The 27,088-nt window shown below is 50.2% G+C and overlaps 1 protein-coding gene across 3 annotated transcripts in view; it reads right to left on the bottom strand.

Annotated features, from left to right (window-relative positions):
- The window catches only part of LOC101953793 (cytochrome P450 26B1), a 35,566-nt gene extending 8,934 nt beyond the window's left edge, over window positions 1-26,632 (bottom strand). The window contains exons 1-4 of one of the 3 annotated variants that reach the window (XM_042855635.2): window positions 25,816-26,632; window positions 21,748-21,972; window positions 4,919-5,194; window positions 2,446-2,601 (exon numbers count right to left, since the gene is read on the bottom strand). In XM_042855635.2, the coding sequence (XP_042711569.1) occupies window positions 2,446-2,601; window positions 4,919-5,194; window positions 21,748-21,972; window positions 25,816-26,019 (861 nt within the window). In that variant the 5' untranslated portion in view covers window positions 26,020-26,632. Of the gene's footprint in view, window positions 1-2,445; window positions 2,602-4,918; window positions 5,195-21,747; window positions 21,973-22,763; window positions 23,806-25,815 lie in introns of those variants that run through there. The other 2 variants (XM_065597307.1, XM_042855636.2) reach the window with 2 other exon arrangements.
- Window positions 26,633-27,088: the final 456 nt, after the last annotated feature.

The raw sequence follows: 27,088 nt of genomic DNA, 5'->3' as shown, positions 1-27,088 counted from the left end.
GCACGTCAACGGGGTAACCCCTGGGAGGTGCCGCAGAGCAGAACCGCGGGGCGTTGGCAGCGCTGTCAGGAGAACCGGTTGGAGGAAGCTCCCGTAGTACTTAGCTTGTACGCCCTTAAGGGCAGGGATCTTCTCTCCAGGGCGCGTGTACAGAGCCTAGCACAATAGGGCCCAGATCCCTGAGGGGGACCTCTAGCTGCCACAGGAGGTTACCAATAAACCGCAACAAAACCAGCTCTCACTGTGCCTGGCTCAGTCTCCCGCTTCCATGAACGTTACAATTCATCCTCCCCAGAGGAAGGCCACACCATGGAAAAAAAACCCCACCATCATCAAGACGAGAGGCGGTTGAGGGAGCTTGGACAGAGCCGCGAGCTGGGGGCAGCACAGCCTGGATCCCCAGCCCAAGCTGTTAGCGTGGCAGCCAAGCTGAGAGGACGAGGCAGCCAGCAGCAGCCTGGGGCGGATCATTTCTTCCTTCCCCGTCACACGACGTAATGGGCTTGGCCGCGTTTCCAATCCCCCGGTCGAGCATCGTCCCAGCTCCTCCTGCAAGCTGCCACCCCGGCTCGCGAAAGGGCCTTTCCCTCCCCTCCTGCCAAGCCAGGACGACTCGGGAACAGCACGTTCACCAGTCGCTCGGTCCAAGGCTCCTGCTCAAGTCACTTAAGCTTTCAGGAATTCTTTCCCAGCCGCTGACTAAGCCGGAGGGAGACATTCCCTTTCTGCTTTGGAAGGGGACTTGGGCCCAGCCCTGCCTTCTCCCCGATGGAACTTTGCAAAGTCCAGTTTGGAAAAGAAAAACAACAGCTCTTGTCGGGGCTGCCGCTGGCTTCCTCCTCCCCCCGGCTGCGAGAGAACACAGGCAGCCCCTCCCCGCAAAGACAGCATTGCAGCTTCAGGGGGGGTTCCCTTGGCTCTTACCAGCATACGAACACCCCCTTATCTATCTGCCCCCGGAGAGAAAGGGACAAACAACATCCTCAGGCATGTCTGTCACGCCCACAGAGTGCCTGACGCTGATCTCCCTTACGCCAGGGTCAGCCCATTGACTTCACTGGAGCTATTCCTGATTTACACCCATCTACACCATGAATAAGCCCTACACCACTTCTGACCTGCGCGGTGCCACCCCCTGGAGAGCAGCCTGGCTCTCCGTAGGCTCAATCAGTCCTAGGCCTGTCTCCTGAGGCTGCTAACAAGGGCCTGGGATGGGTTTACACTGGTGCCCACGGTATCAAAGCCTCTGCCCCCTTGCGAAGCATTCCAGTCTGCACGCAGCCTTTCCGTGCCAGCTGCAGCCAGGCGGTGGGCTGAGGGCTCTGGAGGTTTTCAAACAACCGCCACCCCTAAAGCACTCCTGTCCAGCATTGTCTTACTCAGGGTTCTTCTTTCTCATGTGGTCTTTACCTCCCTCCCCCACAGATTTAGCATGCACTCAGGAAAAGGACAGACTTCGTTCCAAAGGGAGCAGAGGGCACCCCACGTGATGTGCTGCCTGGCCAAAAATATCCCCGTTCAGTTCGTTTACGTGTCACGGGAAGCAGAAAGGACCCCTAAGATTCTCCAGTGGCGTTTCTTTCCTCTCCCTCTCCGCGTGGCCCGCCCTGCAATTTATAGCTACTTACTGGTTTTGAGCCAATGTTCAATCCAACAGAAATAAATAGCCACACTGCAGGGTGTTCCTGGGGGTAAACAATGGGCTAGAAGGAGCTGATGGCCTATGATGTAGCTTACGGACCCTGGGCAGTCATTAACTGAGCGTAGGGTGAGGCTAGTGGTCCAAGCACAGGCCTAGGCACCAAGAATGCCCAAGTTCTAATCTTGGGCCAGACACAGACTCTCTTCCCGCTCGGTGCCTCAGTTTCCCCACCTGTACAATTGAGGATAATAATCCTGATCAGCCTCACAGTGGCACTGTGAGGACGAGTTAATGGCCGTTAAATGCTGGAAAAGAAAGAGTGCCGCTCTGTAATACTAATATTCCCCAGAAATGATCTTCTCCAAAGCCTGGACAGGATCTGCACATAAATGTAGCTCTTAGGACAGAGAATGGTCTGCTGGCACTGGGTTTGAGCCACACAGAGTCCAGGCAGGTGCTGCGCAAATGCTTGCAGATGGCTTGGCTAATACATCCCGGCTAGTCTCACCCCAGCTCTGCCAAGGCCCCTCAGCCTGGCCCTTCAGCACCCTTCATTCATCCAGCCCTGAGCCTCCGCACAGCTCTGCTGCTGCCTTCCCTTCCCTGCCATTCTGCCCCTCGCTGATCCCAGCTGGTGATGTTCTTGAGCAGAACCTACCCGCCAATCACATGGAGTTTTGTGGGATGGGCACAGCCGTGGGAGACTGGGCAGAGTGAAGGAGGAAACCAGACCGATGGTGACTTAAGGGAGGAATTGACCCAAGGCTGAGCTTCCCTGGAGATGCACAAGACCCTGCTCTTACCTTCAGCTCCTGCATGGTCAGCTCTTTGCCATGCTCCTTGCCGCTTTCTATCAGGATGTCCAGGGCATCGGAATAGTCCTTGCCCTGCGTGTTCTGCAGCTTCTCCCGAATGGCTTTCTCCAGCCCCTTCTGCAAAATCTCCCGAGCTCGGATCCCCTGCAAAACAGCAAGCCGTCGGTCCATGAAATAGCCACTCAGCAGCCACGGCATCACAACGGTTCCTCAGCTCTGGGGCTCCCCAAGGAGTTGGCATAACGCTAAATGAGTGTTTAATTGGCCAACAATTAGTCAGTCACCAGAGGGAGAAATATAGATGGACAGTGGGACGGAAAACCTTTACTGACAAAAATCTGGGAATGGCTGCGTTACGCCCCACGGATGGAAGCTGCATGGGTCATTCCAAACTCATGGGTAGCGTCAGCGCTAGAGATTGGACTATTGGCAGCTGGCCCAGTGGGCTAGACCCAGTGCAAACACAAATGGCTCATCGTGCCCACATTAGCCAGGCTAACCTGGTCCAGAACCACTGCCAGGTACGTCCCTGTTCCATGCTAGAACTGAGTTGTAAAGCCCGCTGGGGATCTATTGCCAGCGTGGCTTCTGGGAGACTTCTAAAGGCCAATGGTGCATTGTGACATAGCAAGAGGTGTATTTTGGAACCGTTTGTGCTGTTCCACCAGTGACCTATGCGCTAATTCAAACAGGAATTAATTCATGGAAGCCCTATACCCTGTGCTATGCAAGAGGTCAGACTAGGTCTATGACTTGTATCCACATTGTTACGATCTAGGGGCAGGATCTGTTGAAAGAAGGCCTGTATTTGGCATAGGAATACCCTGTTGCAGACAAGTACTAGTTCAAACCACTTGTAGGCATGGACACAAATTGTTTTACAAGCATGCTGGAAGGAACAAACAGCTCTTAGAACAATACAATTCTCTATTGCAGACAAGGTTATGCCAATCAAATCCTTATTGTGCCCCCCAACCAGCCTGAGCTCTGAACGCGCCACATGACACACAAACTAGCTATTTGGGGAATGCTAGAGAGTCTGAAAAAAAAATACTGGGACTGTTTCTTGTAACCTCCTCGCCTATCAAGCAGGTGCCTTAGTTAGCACAATTCCAATGAAATGTCAGACTTCAATGCCGCAGCATCACTAGATCCAGAAAACCTGCCACTTTCGCAGGGCTGGAGCTTGCATTTGGGGAGGAAACATTGCTGAGGAAGGTTAATTTGTTTTTTTTTAAAGACAACTGTTGGAAGTTGCTCAGGGGGGTTGAAATCCTAGAAAAATCAGTCCTGGGCAAAAGTCTCTTTGACGTGAGTGGCATAACTCCAGATTTACCCCAGGGCAGATAAAGGCCCCAAATATGCAAGATTTCCACGAAAGTCTAATTGGCACCACCGTATGAAGGTTGTGTTTTAAAGTGAGAACCACAACAATTATCCCCAATGTTTGCCCCCCCTCGCTCCCCACTCCTTGTCCCACAAATCTTTAGGAAACTTTACCTCAAAGGAATGTATCCAATTCCTCTGAAGGAGTTCTCTTCCCAAGAACCCAATCGAATTCCCAAACTAGCTCTCTCACTGAAAGAGTCTAAGCTTTGCAATGGCGCTGTGCTCTTATCGAGTGTTTTTTCTGCAGAGAATCTGAAAAGTGCTTTAAAAGGCAGGTTGACGTCTGTATCCCCAAGTTTAGGGCAGGTCGGAAAATGAGAACTATTGCAACGAATTTCGAGAGAAATGAAGAATTTTCATTGCTTTCTAAATTTTCTGGGCTTTAGTTTTTGAAAACCGATTTTTTCCCCCTCAATGTTTCATTCAAAGACTGGGAAGAAGCTAGAAATTAGGAAAAGGCCATTTTTTTCAGTTGATGGATCCGTTCTATCCCTTTTCCACAAGGGAAAAGGCAGGGCAGAGCGAGGTCAAAGGACATGCACTTGGACAATAATGGCAAAGTCACCCATCAAAATAACCAGAAAAGCCACCACCTTATCCTCCTTTATATTGAGCTGTACAGCTCCTAGCACAAGGGAACCTTGATTGGCATTCCTAGGCACTAGCGTGATATATAGATTAACAAGGAAAGCCAACCATAGGATCTCAGGCCCCTGCCCACTGGACCTCACTGCCTTCTCCTTCAAGGCCAGAAATTTCTGGTTCCTTCCCACCTCCACCATCTAAGTGCGGCCCTCATCACTGCAGTATCTGAGCACCTCCCAATCATTAATAGATTTTATTCTTGACACCCCTGTGTGACGGGGGCTATTATCCCCCATTTACAGATGGGGAACTGAGGCACAGTGACTTGCCCAAGGGCACATAGGAAGCCTGTGGCCAAGCCAGGAATTCAACCCAGGTCTCCTGAGTACCACTTCAGTGCCAGGTCCACTAGACCATCCTTCCAAGCTATGGTCAGTGTCACTAGCTCAATGTCATGGCCATAGGCAGTGCTAGGGGAGCCTCTTACCCTCCTGTAGCCACTGAAGGGCAGATCCACGGGCAGCGAGAAGACGTTCTCCACAAACTGCTGGTAGACCTCGAAGAGTCGGGTGAGCTCCTCATCAGAGATGCAGAAGCCCAGCAGGACACGGATGGCCATGCGGAAGGTGAGCTTCTGCGCCTCGTAATAGACGTTGATGGGCTCCGGGGTGCTGCTCCACATCCGGAGAGTATCCTGGATCACCAACTGGATCTTCGGGAGGTAACTCTCCAGAGCTTCGTGGCTGAAGATTTTGGAGAATACCTGCAATACAAACCATACATAGACAGAGATGAACCCCAGGTCTTCCAGCCTTCCCTAGTAGCCAAGTATCGCTTGCGTTAAATGGTGTCTAAGGGCACCAGTGGAGAGCAAGGATCACATTACGCTAGATGTTGTGCAGACAAGCAGTATTACAAGATCCCGGCCCCAGAACGCTCACAGTCTAAATAAGCAAGTCGGCAAAGGGTGGGAGGGAAAATGACTTCCCCAAGGTCACCGAGTAGGTCAGTGGCAGAGCCAGGAAGACAACCCAGTCCAGTGTCCAATTCCACAGCTCGCGAAAGACCCTCCAACAATAAACCAGCACATGGGCAACCCTACAATCACCAACTAGTATGCCAAGCCCCAGTGCTCAGGAGTGACCCTACAATAACAAAGCAGCATGTGAACAACCCTACAATAACAAACCAGTGAGAGAGAGAGAGGAAAGTCTATGTCAACAGACAGCATTCTTCTAAACTCTGCGATTGAGCCAGCTCCCCCTTCTGCTACAGGGCCTGTATTATTGTGCGAGGACCCCAGCAATGCAAGGAATGTTCTCTGCTCTCTCCCCGCATCCCTTCCCCTCTGCTATAATCCCAGTTGGCTAACTCCACAGCACACGCTTTCATTCTGACCCCCCCCTCCCCGTCTCCCAGAGTGCATGGGTGGAAAAGCGCTGTTTGTTTACTTTTTATTAACTCTCACCCACGCTGCCACGCTCCGGGCCTCCAGGAACCGAGAAAACAAAATCAAATCAAGCCCCCGTAGAGGGAAGCGCGCGCCAAGGTAAAGGTCAGACGAGACGGCGCAACCTCTTCCAGCTCCTGCCGAGGAGATGAGAGGGCTTGCCGGGAGGGAGGGAGGGAGGGAGAGGCGGGTCCCCATTTTATCAAATTTAAAAAAAGAAAAACTCCAGCCAAAGCCCCTCCACGAACGTAACCTTTCAAGCTGTAAATGTGAGAATTTCCCCCGCAGTCAGCACTGGAAGGGAAAGGTAACATTTTCCTGGCCGTGACCCTGCATTGCTAATGCTCGGCGTCGCTCGCTGGAGTTTGTTTGGTGAAATAACACCCCTGGCCCTTTAAAGCCTGGCCCTGGAGACTCAACAATCGCTGGTTCATAAAGTGCTCCAGTCCCTACACGTACTGACCTTCACGCGGCGCGCTGGGCGACAGGAGGGGCTTTTCGCTAGGAGCAAAGAAAGAAACGAAGGGAGAGCCCACGGGGCCAGCAGGCTTTGTGGCTGTTAATAAAAAATATTCTCCAGCCAAGAGCCGGCGGGGGAGGAGGAAAAGCAGACGGGGGGGATGAGAAAGAGCCGAAAAGGGCAAGAGAAATGGATTGATCTTGTCCTGCTTTCTGGAGCGTGGAGCCTGCCTGGCCCATGGCACTTTGGCTTAGTCTATTTTTAAGCCCTGGAAAGAGACGTGTGTGGGTGGGTAAGACACATTTCTAAAAACCATAGCTAGTAAACCTGACAACACAGCAGACCCGCCAAGCCCAGCCGCCAAGCTCCCCCGCACCTCCCCGAGATCCCTGAATGCCCGGGCTGCACCGAACGAAGATGAGGCCTCCCCCCCGTTCATGCTCCTCCGAGATCCACCTGGACCAGGGCAAGCAGGGAGGGAAAAGAAATAAACAAGCGTAGGCCGGTTCCAGTAGCTGGGAAAGAGACATTTCCCTGGTGGCCGTGACCGGGACATCGGGCTTTGATACGGCGCCAGGTGCAGAAATGTTGGCGTCTCTTAGTGATTGTTGGCACCCGGAGCCCAGGCGCTACTGCGCGGTGGAAACCTCTGCCACCATAACGCAGAAGGGGAAAGAGGGGTGTATTTCTGCCTTCCCCGCCTGGTACCGCAGACAAATTGCTAGAGCTGCCGAAGGAACCCCCAGGGAGAACAACCAGTGACAAGGGCGGCCTGGCAGATGCCAAAGGTTCAACCCCCCGGCTCCTTCTCTTGCAAGAAGCTCAAGCGATCTTGGCTCTTCGTGATGTTGTGTTGAGGGAGAGTAGATTTGGGAAAGTGGGATATGGCCCAGCAGCACGGGCCTGGGCATCAGGAACTTCTGAACCCAAATCTCCAGCTGTTGCACACAAGCAACTCCCCTAGAATCAGCCCCTGATTCTGACACTGATGCTTTACAAGAGCTCGAACTAAACATTTAACCTTCCCCGTGCCTCAGTTTCCCCCATCTGAAACACGGGACTGATACGGCATTGAATGAGCTGGGGTTCAGGCTCCAGACTGGGACTCCGGAGACCTGGGTTCAAGTCCCTGCTCCTCCGCAGACTTCTTGTGTGACTGTAGGCAAGTCACTTAGTCTCTCTGTGCCTCCGTTCCCCATCTGTAAAATGGGGATAATGACACTTCCTTCCGACCACCTTTTTCTCCTGTTTTGCCTATTTAGATTTTAACCTCTTCAAAGCCGGGACTGTCTCTTACCCTGTCTCTGTGCAGCCCCCAGCACAATGGAACCCTGATCTCAGCTGGGGCCTCTAGTTGCTACTGGTGCGCAAGCAATAAACCACAACAGTGTGTGTGTGTGTTACTGCACACCACTGCCCTTTCCTGGGTGGAATCAGGACTGCTGAGCTGTGTGCCATAGTCCCCTTACTGTGCCTGTGGATGCATGATTCTCCTGCAGGGAGCATGTGCTTTGGAGCAGTTCTACCCTAGGGGTCATGGTGAAGCTGCAAGTGATCGTGGTTGTGCGGCGCGGTGGGAGGGTTAATTCCCTTTGAAGGCGAAGAGTGCCGTCCAGAGCGCTCAGCATTATTGCGGAAGACAGCTATTTGTATAGCTGCCTCCGTCCTACAGCCGCCAAAAGCACTTTTCAAACCCTAGCCCTTCAAGGGATCCCTTCTATTTCACCACCACCGGCAGGCTGGCTAGCGACGCGGAGCGACACTGCTGGGAGTCCTTCCCATGTTCCATTGGTCCGTGGGCCGTGTACCGTAAGATAGGGCGCAGCACAAAAACAGACTCACTGGTACCTTCGTTAGCCACCCTGGCAACCAGACCAATGGATTATAGAGACAACTCCCCGCACACCTACAGGGCAGGTTCGAGGTACATTGGTGGGGTAGTGGATGAGGGAAGCTACCCCGACCACTGTCCATGCTGTACCCATTCTCTTGCATACACAATACCCCCCACCCCCAATCAACTACGGTCATGGCAACCCACTAAGCAGCCAATATGCAAGACGTTCTCTCCAGTGCCCCAGGGACGTCTGTCTGTATAAGAAGCAAGGTAGGTAGAACTGGATGCCTGGTGCAGGGGAAGGCACCCCCAGACCCGAAAGCACACTGGGCAATAGGGGAGGTGTGAATGCAGGAACATAGGGATGGCCAGACTAGCTCAGCCCCAAGGTCCGTCTAGCCCAGTATCCCGTCTCTGACAGTGGCCAGCGCCAGTTGCTTCAGAGGAAGGTAACCTGGCAAGAGGCAGCTGTGGGATCCCCTGCTCCCAAAGCGCAGCCCCAAGCGCCTGGAGAAGAGGGACTGATGTCGTCATTGAGCCCCGAGAGCTGTGCAAATTCCTGGGGCTCTAAAAGCGATTTGTGCCAGAAAATGCAAAAAAAAAAAAAAAAAAAACCCACAAAAATACACCCCGCCCCCGCGCAAACACCCTGCCACCCATCACCTGCCAAAGAGCTAGGGAGGGTTAGTCTAGGGATCCCTTCCCAACTCTGAGGAGAGGGTAGGTGGCTACTCTGACGCTCAGAGAGTTGCTCCATTGTCAGAACTGGAAGCCCACCTCCCCTGCCTACCGCTCTCTTCTTCCGTATGTCGCCTCTTAGTCTCCCAGCAGCTAGAGCCAGGATAGACCCACTGAGTCTTGTCTAGCCCGTCTTGCTGCCAACTAGGGTCTGTTCCCTGTTGTACAAGATGGCCGCACCCAGCACCTCCTAGCTCCAAGGAAGTTTGGCTGGCTGGCCCAGCCGCTCCCTAACCCTGGGTATATGAGGATTCACTTGCACTGAGATTTATCATGGGCTCGCCTCCAATGCGTTTAGACTCAGTATTCACACCTATGCCTCAAACAGCTCCCGCTTAGACCCCTGTAACCAACCACCCGGGCTCCTTAAAATACTTCATCTCCGTCCCCCCTCAAGCCTCTTCTCTCAAAACTAAATAATCCCACTTGCCAATGTGTTCTTCTGTAAATTCCCCTCCCTGGTCTGGCCTGGCCCCCCTTCCAACTCCCCAAGAACGCTCCAATGCAATGGAGCGGCTTCCCAGTTGCAAGGGGGATTCAGTCCCAACAGGTCTCTCCTTCGCAAACGCATCCCTTCCTGCTTCTAGGCTAAAATCCCTGCGCCCTCTAGTGAACATTTGCCGAATAGCTCTGGTCTTCTAGTCTAGGGAGTCAGGAGGGAAGGGAGGAAGGGAAGGTTAAAGCACAGAAGGGAAGGGGAGGCAAAAGAGATTCCTTTTTCTCAGATGAATTAATAGCAAAAACTTCCTGCCAGCAAGAGCTTATTAGGCTGCAGGATGGTCGCCCAAGGAAAGGGGAGAAACCCCCTTTGCAGAGTCATTTAAAGCTAGACTAGACAGGCCCCCGAGGCACGGTTTGTAGGGTAACAGTTCTGCACTGCCAGGGAAAACCGGACTGGCTGACCTGATCTATAACATTCTATGGCTGATATGAGCCTCACCCAGGCCCTGCCCGATTCTCCACTTAGGGTGACCAGATAGCAAGTGTGAAAAATCGGGACAGGGCGTGGGGGGCAATAGGCACCTATATAAGACAAAGCCCTGAATATCAGGACTGTCCCTATAAAATCAGGACCTCTGGTCAAACTATCCCCACCTGGAATCCACACCTTAGTCAGGAGGTACATACATCACTGGGTTTTAGACCCAGATTTATTCCCCTTCCTTGTGCTACACAGGTCTGCTGTGATCCTTATGGCTTCTTAGTCAAAATCTGACTCTGGAGTCAGAGGGGACAGAAAAATGCGTACTCCTCAAAGAAATTACTTACCCCCCACACACGCATGCACCCTTTCGCCCACGAATCAGAACGAGAGCCCACCCTCCAGAATGCGGATTAACCGACCCTGTCTGGAAACTTCCGAAATACGCCTCTTCTTGCAACAAAAACAGGATATTTAAGGATTTACGGTTATCCTAAGGCAGAAAATTCTTGCCCGGTGTCTCAGCTCCCTGGATCCACGGAGAGTTCCAGCTACACGTGACAATGAGAGGTGCCTCTTCCCTGTCTGATGTGAACCCCACAGACCTATTGCATTTCAGCTGTTCCCTGAGGCACACCAGAGAGGAGAAGCAGTATCCCTTTATACGCCTTTGGCTCGTCCCCACAGTGTTTTCATGGACAGTTATCTTGTTTGAAAGAGGTTTGGTTTAGGGGGAGTCTAGTGCGTGCACGGTTTCTTTTCAGGCCCTGAAAACGAAACCCTCCATTTATCCGGTGACAGTACAGCTCTCATCACACTGCCCACTCCAACGTGCCTCGACCCTGGCCTCTCGGAATGGGTGAGACGCTCAGTCTCCATGGCCCATTCAGTTCCTGACCTCAGCTATTGCGGACGCCGATGGGGAGTTTGACAACACGGACGCCTGTCCAGCAGGATCCGGATTGAGGTCCATGAGATTGATTTCCCATTGGCCACTCAACAGCCATCTGGCAGTCACTACAGACCTGTGTGGGACTCGAACCAGCGACTGCGTGGCAATAGGCTTCCTGATTTCACCGCCACTCGGCCCAGAGTTGCTCTCTTCCTGCTGCTCAACCCCAAAGAGGAGGGAACAAAGACTGTTAATGAAAAGCCCCATAGGAAGAGGACTGGCCTCTATGCTCTTTGAGAACAGGCCTCTGGAACATAGCTGTCCCATGAGTGGTGACTCAGTGCTCCCTGGACATGACCTGAGTCCATCAGACTCACCCCTGCAATGTTTGGAGCGGGATGCCAGCTAGGACAGGTGCGTATTCCCTGCCTCCCCTGAGTTGTTGGTCCAGCCCTAGAAAATGAATACGCTAATAGCACGTTAACACAACACTCTCTGCTGAGCGCCAAAGGTTACTTTGGCTGCAGTGGTTGTCTCTCAGCTACTTTAATTATCAGCCGCTGCTCTCCGCATGAGCCCAGGAAACACCAAACAGTTTCTAAACCTTGACAGGAGAAGTTTATTCATCTCAGTCAAGGGCCAGACAAGTATTTGCTCCAACCCTGCCGTCCCAATTGTAGCCACATGGTAGCGGATGTCCTCCTTCCTCCAAAGCATCAGTGGCTGGCCACAGCTAGAGGCAGGATCCCCGACTTGATGGCTCAATGGCCTTGCAAAGCTCTGGCTGCCTGGCTCACGAGCAAGAGGGTTTATGGAATGGAAGGGAAAACAAACGAAGATGCTACCAGGCACTGAGCAGTCACAGACAAGGCCACCAAGCCAAAGGTGTTCAAAAGAAAAATACTTTTTCAGCTGCAATTTTTACACTTGGTAATGTACGTAAATAAATGGGCTTCTTCATTTCACACACACACACACACACACACAGAGCAAAGATACGAGGCTGATCGCTGCCTTTCCGGCGCTCTAAAAGCCATCTGTGCTGTGCAAGAGGGAAAGAGCCTCTGGCTGGAATATCATCGAACAAGACGGATGCCATGTGCCACATGCAGAAATTGACTAGTAGCCTTTTAGAGTGGCCCTTCCCATCCCCCATTCCCATCTTCCTCAGTGGCATATTGTCATCAATTGGCAAATACATTGTTGGAGGGATTTACGGCCTCTTGAGAGATAATTGGTAAGGTGGAAGCTAAGAATCTGAACTACGTGGAGTTTTCTCATCAAAGCCCAGCATTCTCTAAACTGTGGGGCTGTGCACAGCCTGCCAGTGGGGTGTGTAATGCAGAAATTTCTCCCGGTGGAGGATGAGAGAGCAGTGAATCCGGTTGCAGTAGGGACCCCAAGTGACAGGTCAAAGCCAAAGAGGTTGCTGTCGGCCTCAAAGGACCATTACTGGAAACTCGAGTTGGTTGGAACATTTTTGAGAGAACAGTTTTCCATCGGAAAGTGCAGCATCATCGGAACGGAAATGTTTTGCAGGAACGCATCGGTGGTAATTAAATTTTTGGCGGGAAAAATGTTAAATGCATCATTCCAACTTTACCTTGTTTCAATTCAATTTGTCTCCATTTATTTTGTTTCTGCTTTGATAGTCTATTAAAATTAAAATGTTGATACTATGCTAGAGCTATATATTACAAATATGTATAAATATTGTATATTGTCATATAACGTTTCAACACCACTGCCACAAAACAGTTCCATGTTAACAACACAAAATGTTTTGATAGTTTCAAACTGAATTTTTTTCAGAATTTTCATTTGTGGGAAAAATTTTGCGGGGGGGGGGGTTGGTCCAATTCGGAATGAAAACAAATGAATGGACATTTCCAATTTCCGATCAGCTGTCCTGAAAACCCACTGCTTCCTTGGCTCTGAAGACTAAGGACTTCCTCCAAAGCCCATTCAAACCAATGGGAACCTTTCCACTATTTCAGCGAACTGTCGATCAGGCCTTAATAACACAGGTCATTTTTTTCCAAGCGTTCGTCAGAAATGGGGACTGGCTGCCTTATGGGGACCAGGATACAAAGCCTTAAACCTACATGGCAGCAGCGACCAAATGCTATTACCCATCCAAAGGGTGTTCATTAGACGCGATGAGGGGAGCTCTCTCATCTCTGTCCAATCCTGGTCTGTCGTGTTTTACATCCCAACCTCCCCCTAATCCTCCCCTCTGGCTCAGTGACCATGGGAGCCTGAAGTCTCCCGCGAAGCACATTACCAAGCCAGCATGTAGGGAGAAGTGCCCCTAACCCTGCCTGCGCTGTACAAGTGTAGCAAGAGCACCAAGAAATCAAAGCCTTTCCCTACGTCCGATAAGTCACACTATTACCAGGGCCCTAACCTCACTCAGCAACATGGGTTCTATTTTAATCCCCTCTTGAACCTTCAACATATATCCTTGGTGGAGTCAGTGACCCGCACTGGTATGGGCCACCGGGCGATACATCTGCAGGGACACCTGTGGCCGGAAAAGTTAAATTAGCTCACACCCTGATCCCCAGTCGAGATCTGCTGCTCAGCTAACAAGGAGCCCGGGGCCCCCGGCCCAGATGGATCATTTGAATTTTTTTTTTCCATGGTGAGTTTCCGAGACTCCAGGCTAGGCTTGGAGTGGCAGAGAATCCCATTAAGTGTATTTGGGAAGGATAATAGCCAGCGTCCCTCTGTCCATTGCCCTTGTAGTAGGTTAGGAGGATCCAACCCTGGGGAAATAGCTGTTGTGTGATGCAATCTGGCCCATTCTAAAGGCCGAATAAATGTGCTCTTATGAGTACCAGGCAGGGATGGGTTAGCAGACTCCATCAGAGACGGGGACATCACCCCAGCCCTGCCTTCAGCTTTGTTGTCTGAATCTTCAAGTGGGAGAGGAAAGTTCCCAAGGGCCACATTCAGCACATCCCTGGCAATTACCATATTTATCCCAGTGCTTAAACACTCTTCAATTTCCATCGATAATTAAGGTTCCCTCGTTTTCAGTGGTATCCCCTCGGCCCTTTGCACAGGTGTAAAGAACAGTGCAAGGTGCAAGGCAGCGGAGAATAATGCAACTAAAAGTAACCGCATGAAAGTAAGAGCAGGAAAATGGAAGCAGAATCACAAGAAAAACTGCCTAGACAGCAAGATTCCTTGGACTGGAAGAGAACTCAAATACCAGAGCAATGAGTGGGATATAACTTAGAGAATTTTTTCACTTCAAGGTCCCAGAAACAAAGGCAAGGTTTTCATCTCGAGGCCAAAAGACCAAAAACATCAAGACACTTGATCACGGCCTTGGATAGACCAAGAGACTACCTACACTTGACCAGAGGTCAGAGAGCCAGGAAGTGATACCAACCTAAATAGAATCGGTAGTTGAGACACTTAGAAGTGGAGGATGGATTAGATCACTTAAAGTTGCTACCCAATCTCTGTGATTCGTACATGACGTTCTATACTCCCTGCCCTGCTCTGTTGCAGTTCACTGTTGAACCACTGCTATGTTGCACCCCAGAGATGGTTGTGTTTCCAGGGTAGGCAAAGAGCATTTGGAGTAAAGCACTACCTTAAATTTCTAGATGTCTCAGAGGACATCTGGCATCTTTGGATGATAGTAATAATAATACCCAGCTCTCGTATAGCGCTTTTCATTAGCAGATGTCAAAGCGCTTTACAAAGGAGCTCAGTATCCTTATTCCCATTTTACAGATGGGGAAATGGAGGAACAGAGAAGGGAAGTCACTTGCCCAAGCTGGTTAAACAGGGCTCTAGTGGAAGGTGGAGGAAGGCAAGGTGGCCTGCTTAGAAAAGCCTATGCTCCCAGGATATCTGTACGATTGCTGGTGTATGACCAAAGGGATTGCACTGTAAAATATCCTTAAAGCTTGCAAGGCATTTCAGGATGAAAGGTGTTATGAAAACGCGAAATATTATAGGAGGCAGCATATCCACACGGGTGTTTTTTGTTAAAGCTCTTGGAGTTACCCTGGATTTTCTCTGAGAGTCAGATCCGGTCTAAACTCAGGGAGCCAGCCTCAGTGACAATCTCTCAGTCAGGACATGATCCTGCACAACGGGAGTCTTTCCACTGACTCCAATGGGCTTTGCATCAGGCCCTTTGCATGTGAACTAAAACTCATTGGGCCAGATCCCCTAATGGCGCAAAGTGGCGTAGGTCCACTGATGTGCCAGCTGAAAAGTCCGTGGAGCCCTGCTGATTCACGCCAGCTGAGGATCTGGCCCCATCAGGACGGAGGAGATGGTTTCCTTTCCGCCATATGATTTATACTCCATGGCAACACGGGCGAAAAGGTTCAATGGTAAACGTAAAATATTTTAAGAAGTTGGATCAGGGCTTTCATGATGTGAAAAGGTACCTTCCCGCCCCCCTCCCTTTGCCCCTGCCCACAGCAGCTGGTTTGTATTTGGTTGTAAATTTATGGCCCCTTTTGTGTTCTTAATCCTCTCGCAAACTATATTAAAGCCTCAGACCTTTCTACTTGGTGCTAATAAGCTCAACACTTGTATGCCTCCGAGGCAGAACATTAACTGTGGTGTGGTAATGAATGCTGTAGTTTCGGACACTGGAGCAGTGAGACAAAGCAGGCCACTTGGCTTATGCCACAGTTTGCTTCCTCCAGAACTCCCAGGGTCTGGGACTTGGGGGGATGGGGAGGGGTTTAAGCCAGCTGTGTCTGTTTTTAGGACTGCCATGCTGGAACAGACCAAGAGTCTATCTAAACTAGGATCCTGTTATCAATACTGAATGTTTCAGAAGAAGGTGTTACCCTTCACCCCATACACACACCATAATGCAACTACCTGTACAATACTACCCCATGCAAGAGAAAATTCCTTCCTGACCCCAATTGGATGACCTGTCTATGCCCTGAAGCATAAGAGCTGAGAGCCTTCCAATTTTTTTTTTTTATTTTTTTGCTAGCCAAGTTTGGCTGTAGAAACTATTATTATTCATAGAAGTGTGTGATTCATGTTACTTACATTTCCTTATTGGTCATTCACATTTTACAAAGCACAAACCCATTTCCCCTAAACCCCACCACACAGCAGATTTTTCTCCTCATCTCTTACAGGTAAATATGGATTTCAGGTCATGTCCTCCCAGGACCCAAATCCTTTGCCAACCCTAAAATACATAGGGCCAGATTCTACTTTAGCATATGCTGGTATAAATCCAGAGCAACTGCATTCACTTCAGTGGAGTTGTCTGGGTATAAATGAGAATAGAATTCAGTCCATAATATAATATATAATAGTGCCCTCTCTACATGGCATGTAGGATACCGCATTCAGTTCTGAGTGGTTAGGAACCTAAGAGGGGCCAATACTTTAAGGGGAATTGAGTGAAGCGTCACAGAAATGAGCAAGGGGCTCATTTATTAGAAGCCTCGAAACAGCGTGAATGTCTGCAGTGAGGATGACCAAGATTGGGGTATGACATCAGTCTGACAAGTACTTCAGAGACTGAAGTGGGGTAACACCAAAGGGGGAGAAGAATTGTTTAGGGTGATCTAAGAAGGGATAGCCCCAGGGATAAGACTGAGCAAAGGAAAAATCATAGGCTAAATATCCGGCAGACATGTGTGGAACTGTTCAAGGGCAGGAACTCCTATCAACTGAGGAGCTGATTTTAAAAAGCGATCAGCACCCGGGATTTCAGTGGGAGAGAGAGGTGCTCAACCACTATGAAAAATCAGGTCCTTAGACAAATGTATTGTACTGCAGGGCACAATCCCGTCCTGGCAGAGGGATGCAAGAGCGGAACCCAGAGCAGCGCGTCTTTGCAGACTATGCAGACAGCGTATGATTTCGGGAAAGGGGTGTCTCATGCTTAGACTGTCAGCAATTTAGAGCAGGGGCTGTTCTTTTGTTCTGGGTTTGTCCAATGCCTAGCCCTGGTCCATGACTGCGGCTCTGAGAAGCTACGATAATACAAATAATCAACAACAACATTATAACAGCACCGCCTCGCTGAGTAAACTAGCGCCTGTATTTGTGACAGCTGGAGTGTTTTCTGTGCCTGATCACACACCCGAGCAGGAGGGAGCCTCGACTGCGGTAGCTATTTTCAGTCTCATGCGCTCGGTTTGAAGTGGCAGGCTGTATATTTACAAGCTCCCTCCATGTGGGTGCATGGGGTTGGTGCTAGTTTGCTGCATAAGCCCAAAGCTGGAAATGGTTTTTTTCAAAGCCAGCTAATGTTCTTCTCTAACTTCAGTGTAAACCCTGTGATCCAACCACAGTAACAACCACTAGGTACATATTGATCTGGGGCTTCCATTGCTTGCAAACGTTCTTATCCCTCGGTTTCATCTTGGGCCAAGGATGAAGCCACCTTTGATGATATCAGCCATAAACAGATATGATTGCTTAAATGTGCAGTCCTACCAAGGAGACTGCATGCAGCTCCTTTCTCACCTTTCCACCCCAGCCCCTGAGCTGTTTGGTTCTGGAGCAAGGCGGTTCTTTAGCCACAGATGCACACTCCAATAAAGACTAACGAGTTAATTTCCCAAAGGCAAGCTTTCTCCAGTTTATATTCACTTGGACAACCACATGCGGAGGAGTTTTAATAAACGGAGGAAGGGAAAGCCGTGAGCTGCCATAGTACAGCGTAATAGGAATAATTTGTTCTTCTTTAGCACCTTTCATCCCAGGATCACAAAGCCCCCTACAAATGTTAAGAGATTAAAGCCTCAAGCACAGAGAAGTCAAGTGATTTGTCCAAGATCACAGGCTGTGGCGAAAACCTAGATCTCCTGATCCAAGAGTCCATGGTAAAGCAAGGAATAGAAGTACCTAAGCGTCCTAGCTCCCAGATCCTGGTTCTAACCCCTACTCCACAGTAGCTCTGCCTCACCTCAAACATTCTCATTGCGTGAGACGTTTTGACCTGGAATGGACAAGGCGATGGAGATGAATACTGCAGAGAACAATCATCCTTCGTTTCGCTCTCCACTGGGAAGAGACTAGATGATGTAAAACATCATCTTCTGTCGATAAGGCATCGGAGAAAATCTGCCACATGGCCTAGGCTGTTAAAGTTGTCCTAAGTATATGGCTTCCACTTCCTCACATGCCCTGAAGCACATTCTTGCTAACACTCCCTTCAACACCAATAGCAGGATGAGAAGAGTTAGAAATTAATAATAATAATAACTGCAAAACAAATAGCAGCTTCGGATCGAGACTGCTTTATCCAAAAGAAACCTGAGACTACCCTCTGTGGCAGGGCACCTGACCTGACAGGACCTTGGGCTGGTCATCATCTTGTCTACACCAGCCAGAGTACAGAGATACAGCCAAGAACAAAATGATCTTTGTTTTCTTCGTATTTGAAACATGTTTGTCTGATTTCCAAGGGAGTAACTTACTTAGAACTGCCTCCCATCCAGGGCAAGGACATGCTTGTGTGCATGGAAAAGAATGATTCAAGTGACTGCCAGGTAAATAGTTGCACTTGGGCACACACCAGATGCTGACAATCAAGAAAACAATAATTGAGAGGAAAGCTGACCAGGGAAGACAAGGGAACCAGACTAAGTATTTTCAAAGGAAACTGATCCAGCAAGCTTAATCTATTGGTACAACAGTAGATGTTGCTGAAAGAGAAAACTTAACAGTCACCACAGAAAAATACCTCATTAAAAATGGTTAGCATCTAAAAATGTCTCTCATTCTCCCTTCCCATCCCCCATGCCCCTAATCCTTGAAGGTAGCTTGTGTTTATTTACGATGTCAGCCAGAATTCAAATGGAAGGTAGGCGTAGACTAGCTGAGGAAACAGCGTATAGGGTTCGGATGACACCAAAATCTTATTCGATTTCAGCTCCGCGCAAGTCAAAATTTTGTGAGAATATTTGGTGTCATGAGGTTCTGGCCACATTCTAATTGGAAAATAGGCCCCTGAGTTTTGGATCAGACATGGAACCAAACCATGTGGGCTGGGGTTTTCAGATTGGGGAATTCAGATCTTAACATGCCGTTCCTTTCCACACTCACAAAACTTGGCCTGCATCTAGGGGATGTTGTTCCCCCTCGGTAAAAATAAAGTAACTGGCTTAATGTGTCGAGAGAAAGTAAAGGCGTAGGATGGAAAACTCCCCTTGTGAAATGCTTATCATTCAAGTTCTGATGTCAGCACCTCGGTGTTCAGTTGAGGTACAAATCATTAGTGAACCTGAAGGGCTCTATAGGCAGGTGTGAAGACCTTTTAAGTGTATTCCCTTTCCATTACCTCATTCCCATAACCTACTCTCTTCCCCCACTCCTCTATTTTTTTTCCTGAGGTCTAAACTTCATGGTTTTATTAAAGCTTCCACCTACTGAGATTTCAACCAAAGGTCCTCAGCTCCCCCTTGTTTGCAATAAAGAAGAAACATCTTTCCTTCCCTGAGGGAAACGAAAAAAATATTTACATGGACCTTCGAGTAATTGTTTGACTCTGCCCCCTTCCTCAATAGGAAACTTGAGGGAGCTGAAATTGCGGGCTTCAGCACAGCTCGGTTTCCTTCCTGCAGCCATCCCAAAGTTAGCATCGCTCTTTTCAACATTGTATAACCAGGCCTCCTCTCCTCTCCCCCAAGCAGCCCAAGCTACGCCCCCATCATAGAGGGAGCAGGGTCATCTCTTTTGTGTGCAGTATCACACCCACATCCTGATACTACAATGGGGCGCATTGCTATATACTAAAAAAAACCCCACAACAACTCACATTTGCAAACTGGAATCCAATACAATGAATTCTATTAAATTCTCTGTAGGTTCTTATACTGTGCTCATCACTGGAGGGTCCAAGCATCTTCCAATAGTGCATTAAGAGATGGGATTAAAATCTCTCATCTTCTCCCCAGGGGGGTAAACGTGCCTGGTAGAGTGTTTTGTTTTGGTCGGGTGTTCCCCCGCCCCAACACACACACACACAGCCTGCTTTGTGTTTATGTTAGAGAAGGCAAGGTCAATGAACCATTATAGGTCTTCAGTATGCAACAGTATACCTGGGTCCATTCAGCATGCAGCAGTATTGTGAGATAATGGTTACAGTCTTATATGTTTTGTGTCTCTTATTCTACTGTCCAAATGAAAGAAAGCTCAGAAAAAGCCTATTTTCTGGTGAGAATCAAAGGGTACATGGGGGAACCGATTGCCCCTCTGGAATCCAGGCAATCCACACTACAAATACCTGGAGGTCAGGCCACCATCTCGTGCTAATGCAGTGCATTATGGCCCCGAATGCCAGTGTTTGTCTGCTAACGCCCAGATCTTGCCATGAGCTCTGTGGGGGCCCCTGAGCGCAGAAATTCTGCCTGCAAGGAACACATTGCAGGGTAGGTGCCTGGGACTGTAAACTCTAGGGAGGAGCAAATGCTGCGATCCTAATTTCTGTTACTCCAGAGTAATTCTCCTGAAGGCAATGGTTCCCTACAGTGTATATTCTAAGAATTGCCCTTTCCTCTGTGCTTAGATCAGATGTATTATTATGAGAGAGCTCTTAGCATGCTGGGCAATGCATAGGTCGCAGAGGAAGACAGAGGGACAGGTGCTGCTCTCAAGTTACCCTGGGGGTTAGGTCAGTGAATCAGAATCCGAAGTCAGTCCTACAGCATCGGATTTCAACCCTTCCTGACTGAGATCAGAATCTAGCCCTAGGAGGTCGCCTGCGTTCAGTGCAATGCCCGGCATGCTGATGGAGATCTATAAAAAAAAACCAGAGCCCAGCACAGGTGAAAACAGGAGACTGCTTGAAACGCACGGTAAGGAACCAGCAACAGAGGGTCCTGTGGCACCTCTAAGAACCTCACTTCTTCAGATGCATCTGTGAGGTTCTTACCCACGAAAGCTTATGCTCCCAATACTTCTGTTAGTCTCAAAGGTGCCACAGGACCCTCGGTTGCTTTTTACAGATTCAGACTAACACGGCTACTCCTCTGATGTAAGGAACCAGTGGGTGCTGGCTGGAAACTACCGTTCTGCGCCTTTGAAATAACAAACGTCATTGATCACTAATGAGGCTGTCTCTCCCCTTGCATTCACAGGGACACGGACAGCCTCCCCCGCCCCCGGCACAGCCCTGGCGTTGCCCTTTTAAGAGGGGAGCGGATGGACAGAACTCCATCGGTTTTCAGGTTACTGCGGTTCAAGTCACAGGTGCCACCGGCTGCAATTGGGAAAGGGGAGCCCCAGAAGGGAGGGGGGATGTGCCGCTCTCTGACCTCCCCAGTCTCTTCCCGCCCCCCCACGACAGACCCATAGCAAGTCCATGGATAAATCCAGAAGCGCGGACAAGCCCGAATTTCCTCCCCATCCCCCATCCCCGCGCTCCGCCTCGGAAAGAAGCTGGCGCTGCCGGAGTCCCTCCCTGGGCTGAGCTCGACCAGCACCAGCGCCCTCTTAGCAGTCGAGCTTGGAGCTCGGCCGGGCGGGCCCTCGTGTGCTGAGCCCCTCGGGGATCGCCCTGCTCCCGGCGGGTGTGCAGAGCTGCGGGGAAGCCCGCACCAGCCGGCTGCCAGCCCTCACCCCACCCGGGCCCGCTCGCGTCTCTCCATCGCCCTTTTAAATTCCTCAAAGGACGCGCGGGGCTGCCGGCAGCGTTCGGAATTTCGAACGCTCGCCCTGCCGCGTTCCATTATCCGAACGCCGCGACTCTGCTGGGGGCACCCACGTGCGGGTTGGGGGAGGAGTGGGCAGGGGACCCAAGGTCACAAGTTTGCTGCCCCGCCCAGGAGCTGGGGGTGGGCAGTGCCCGTGCTCCCCTCTCCCCCTTCTGTGGCGGAGCAGGGACCCAGCTCCGGGGGGGGGGGGAGCTCTGGGACAGGGGCCCACTCGCCTGGTTGGGGGACCCCGGGGGTTGAGAGTGGGGGAGGCTTTAAGCTCGCTGCCGCCGGGAGTGGGGGGTACCCTAGTCTCCCTGCCCCCCCCAAGCTGCTCGCTGTGGGGTGAGGGCCCCGCCCCTTACCTTTCTCTTGTGCCTGTGGATGTCCCCGATGGAGTTGGCCACCGTGTTGGGTCCAAGAAGCATCCTGGTGCTCCGGGGCCACTCCGTGCTCACCAGGTGGTGCTCTCCCATCAGGATCTTCCTCACGTTCTCGGCGCCGGTCACCCGGATTAAGGGGCGTCCCAGCAAGTGAGTCTTAAAGACGTTGCCATATTTCTCCCTCCTGGACGACTGGAAGCAGGATCCCTAGGACAGACACACACACACACACCCTGAGCCTGGGGACAGACAATCACTTAGGGGCACCACCCTAAGGACAGGCACCTTTATTGAGATCTCTGCGACTTTTACTTAAAGCCGGGGAGGGGGGTCAAAATGTTAGTAAAGGAGTGGGGGGGCTCCTCTCTTTTCTCACCGCGTCCCCCCACTTCCCTCACGCTCCCGCTGGAGGTGGCAGACGGGGAATGCCCTAAAAGGCGCTCCTTGGGATTTCCCAGCGCTGTGATGAGGAGGGGGGGAGTCGTGCAGTGCACTGGCTTTTCCAATATTAGGGGCCCAGCCAGGAAAATGTATCCCTGTCGAAACCTCCCTCTCCGTTTAAAGATCCCGGAAAATATTGTGGAGGGGGAAATAGATGATGAGCCTGCAGTGTGACACTCACCCCAGTGACCTTTCATTCACCCCCAATGGGAGGGTGAAGGCTCCTTTAACCCCAATCAAAGAAACTTGTTCCAAGACCATCCCTGTACTTTGCAGCCCCTCAGGAACTATGGCCACCAGCCAGTGGCGAATAACAGAAGCCACTGATCCCACAAGCTCCCCGTTGGATTTATGATGAAACGCATTGAAAAGCAGTTTAAAAGGGAAAAAATATGCTACCGCATAACAGGGAGGAATGCGAAGTGGCTGCCGTGCAGGGAGAGACCCAGAACTAGACGGATGCCAAGCAGGTCTTGGGCGCGGTCTGGAGAGAAGTTTGGGGGAAAGAAGGTGGACTTGGGGGGAGGGGGCTCCCTTTTCTGTGGCGTCAGACCCACCGGACCGAGGTCCTCGATGTGTGCGAAAGGTCAGCGAGGAGAGACGGCATCGTTTAGCGGGAGGCAATGGGTCAGCGATGCGGGAAAGTGATGATTTGACGGAGGTTTGGACGTGGGTAACTGGGATGGGTTGAGTAATGTGAAACCAATAGGGCGTGTGATTCTGTCCCAGCAAGACTCGGGGGCAGTCTGGCTGGATTGGGTAATGACTGGCATTAAGGTGCATATAACCAATGCTAGTAAAATGATCTCGAGCAACAGGCGGTTGGGAAATACCTTGGTTGGTGGGGGGCAGGAAGGGGGGGGGGTTAGACTGAGACAGCCTGGTGAAATGAACGTAGCTATCTAGACACGGTTTTGCATAGCTGCGTGAAATCAAGTTTCCTTAAAACTTATCAGGTTGGACTATCAGGGGTGTTGCCGGCTCCCATCAAGCTTGGAGGAAGAGGTCGTGTTTGTCACCTTGATACACTCAAGTTCCCTGGATCATCAGGCTAATTTGGAGAACTCCCCTCTTGTCCACACCCCGTCATTGAGTGAAGTGTTGGACCCTGGGCGACAGAGAGGCATTGTTTTCTCTGCCTGGCGCCCTAATGAAGTTAGGGAGTCCTCCTATTACTAATCTTATCCACTACCTCCCGACAAGAAACGTACTGAGATCTTGGCGTCGAGTTCCTACCCCCTTGCCAATGAATGCACAAACTTTACTTAAAGTACCGTGATAGCGAATAGCACGAACACTGGTTGTAAGTTGCTCGGTCCCCAACACAGGTAGATCTGTTTCATGCTACTCTTCTCTGTCTGCAAGGGTGAATTAATGACCAAGTCTTCCAATGAGGGCGGATTTAATGGACCAAGGATTTATCCCATAAAGAACAATTCATTCAGGAAACCAAAATAACTGACTGCCCCCTTTCAGTTTCATAACATACCAAAGCTTTAAAACTTTTCATGAAATCTGAATTACTTTTAAAGGGTGTAATTGTCTTGGGCTAAGTCAGTCTGCAGATAATGGAGTTTGAATAACTTTTCCACATGCGCGGAGGTTCTTTTGTCATAGAAAAGGGGCACAAGGAGGCAAAAAAAAATTGACACACCCCCCCCCGAAAAAAAACCCAGAAAGTTTGTGAGAAACTATCAAGTTTGCAAAAGGAGTTTCCCCTTTAAATACAATCGCTTGGAAGAAAAAGTTCCATTCTGCGCTTAACCATTGTAGCTACACAAACTGAAGTGATGTTTAGGGGGGGGGGGGGGGGTTATTTTTAAACAAAAGCGCGGTTGTGAATTTTCGATGTTTCAGGTGACCCTTGTGTCTTGATCTGCGTAAATATAATTAAAGTGCTTTTTGTGGCATTAATAAAGAGTTATTTGTACAGCATTTCCACTGCCGCACAAAGGCCACCTTTATGTGGTAGGAGTTTCGAGTGGAGTCCAATTTATACAACATTTTGTATTTTTAGCCCTGGACTCTGTTTGGATGGAGCCTGTGGAAAGGGAGAACCCTTTGCTGGTCCCCCTGTAAAAATCTGATAAATTTCTTTAAAAAATAAAGCGCTATTGAGAGCGTGCAGTTAACTCTTTGGCTGCTGCCAGAAGGTGGGAGCTCTCCTCTTTTACAAGTCGGCTGGCGTGGAAAGAGAGGGTCTCTGGCTGGGTGTTTCCAGAGTTTGTTTTGATTCTGTAACTTGTTATGGCTAGAAATGTTGGGGTCCGAGGGGGAGGGAAAGGTGCTACCGGCATGCACACACACACCAGCCCGGTGCACGAGGGGAGGAATCCGCACAGAAACCAAGAACGTGTAAACCGGGATAGCCTCCTCTTCCCAAACCAACCAATGAAATCTGACCTTTGCTCGTTAGAGCATCCTTAAAATAATACATTTGCTAATTCCAGGCGGGTTCCCTCCTAAACCAGTCGACATGTATTGAACCGGAGTGGTGAATGAAAGCGACCGATTTGTGCCTCGAACAGCCTGGCTATTGAATTGAGATAGTCTGGACACTTCAAAGCGCTCGTTATTGACAACAGATTGTACTGTGTTTTCACGGGGTATTGGGGATTTGTTCGTTAATAACCAGCCACGCTTCATCAGTACCGCTAAAAGTTAGTTCTCGGACCAGCACACACCGTCATCCGGGGGTGACTGTATCCAGGTCGTTCGGTCTGGGGCTGATCAAATTCCACAAAACGCTGTTCAGCATTTAACAAGGCTAATCCCGGGTTAATCTAACGATTACCTACAAATGCTTCCCACTCCGGTGGATCTGAGTTACACTGTTTATACATCTAATCTATGGCAACAACTGCAAATCAGAATCACTTCCCTTCTATCGCTCCTGAATCGACAGTCACCGAGTTTTAAACCAGCAACCCCGCTGGTGGGGGTCGGGATTCGCTTGGATTCCTCCAGGGTGTACTCTTGACTTCCAGAAAGGAGCTGATTTTACCTGGCTGACTAATGTAGGTCTGTCCTAGCCTTAAAGGGGCAATGCACCCACTTGGGTCATTTTCGTTCCCAGGCTGGCTTGCAACGGAATGCTAAGAGGTACCCCTCGGGGCAGAACCATGCCCACATGGTGACCCCAGTCCCTGGCGATGATGGGGACCGTTCTGAAGTCTTAAAAGTTCACAGTTCACCCAGCCATCTGCTTGGGCAAAGGGGATCATTTGTAAAGGAGACTCGCTGTTTTTAGTGGCCAGTAAAACACAATTCCAACGGTCCAGATTTTTTGCCTCCTCGAGCAGTAAATGGTCCCGATCCTTAAATGCACGCTGCTATATTTCAATGAATGCAATTCCTGACCGGCCTGAGATTTGAGGAGGCAAGCCCAGCTCAGAGCAATCCTCTTGCCATGGACATAAATTGTTGCAAATCGATAGGCTTCCATTCAGCTCCTCGCTCTGCTTTGAAAACGAACCCCCCACCCCACCCCCACAGAATAAAAGTGCCTCTGAAATCTTCCCCCTGCTCCTGCGAGAATGCATGATGCAATCCCACCGGTGCAAACCAACTGTCCCAGACCACCTTAAATGAAGGAAGGGGAATCCTTACCTGTAACAGCCAGTGGAACGTTTCTCCGATTAAGGGGAATCCCATAGACCCTTTAGGGATCGGTAACTTGCAGCTTTTGTCGCGAGTAGCTGCCCAGCGCAGCTGCCACAGCTGTTGGGACACTGCCAAGAGCAGAGTCAATGATACCAGGCATGCAGCAAGGGTGGCCAGCGCAGAAACCAGATCAAAACTTTCGAAAAGCATATTTGGAAGGAGAAGGAGGAGGGAGGGGGGGGAAACAACCCAAACCCTCTGAAATGCACCGCACACAGGCACAAAAAGGCAAATAAAAAGTCACCCACTGGAGCGCTTCATAGAAGGTGAGCTCAGAGCAGGGAAGGGGGAGGAGATCAGAATTTGGGGGGTGGGGTAGGGAGGTGTCTGGTTCTCTTCCCCCCACCACCAGCAGCAAAATAAGATGCCCCTCTCTGAAAACTTTGAAAGTAAACTTTTACAGAGCACACAGCCAAAAAGAAAAAAGAAAAAAAAAAACACAACCCACCAACTCGGGGTGTGCAATCAAATAAAAAAAAAAAAGAAGAAAAAACCCCCCTGTGCAAATGCTATAGGTCTCTTTGCTGCCAATGCAAGCCAGAAAAATATAGCATCTATCTATCTCGTGAAATCATTCAGCAAAGATCTGGAGAGATGGAGCAGGAATTAAATATATATATAAATAGAGAGAGAGAGAGAGTTATAGCGCTATATATAGGCCGGTTATTGCAAGCCCTGGACTTTTCTCCACTGGATTGCTGTAAAGAGGGAGGTTGGGTTGTTAAATCCTCTCTCAATGTGAGTTTGAGTAAAAAAGAAAGTCAATGTGTGTGTTTATATAGAGGCAGGGAGGCTGAGTAATGGGCAAGCAGCCAGCTGCTGGCTGCTTCCACCCCCCCCCTCCACCCCCCCACCCCCTTCACTTCAGAGGACTTTTTGGAGGCGGGGTGAACGTCTAGGCAGACCGGGCGCTGGAGCGTGCGAGGTTTGGCTGCAGTCCCAGAAAAGAGACAGCCAGGGAGGGTTGTAGAAGGATCAAACTGAGTTTTTCATTTTCCTGTCTGCTGGAATCCACACCTACAACAAGGAGATAAACAAACAAGCGCTCAGCCATGTGGGGGCATCTTCCCCAGCCCTGGGCAGTTACAGCAGCTTTCACCTGGAAAGGGGCGAGGGGGGGGTGACTGGGGCATCACCCCTGTTCGCAGCCACTTGTGTTTATTGCTTTACTGGTTTTATTTTTGAATGAGATTTTTCTTTCCACGGGGTCCCATTGACC

The sequence above is a fragment of the Chrysemys picta genome, chromosome 5 (genome assembly GCF_011386835.1).
Source record: "Chrysemys picta bellii isolate R12L10 chromosome 5, ASM1138683v2, whole genome shotgun sequence".
NCBI classification, from domain to species: domain Eukaryota; kingdom Metazoa; phylum Chordata; order Testudines; family Emydidae; genus Chrysemys; species Chrysemys picta.
This window is presented reverse-complemented; position numbering and strand designations above follow the sequence as displayed.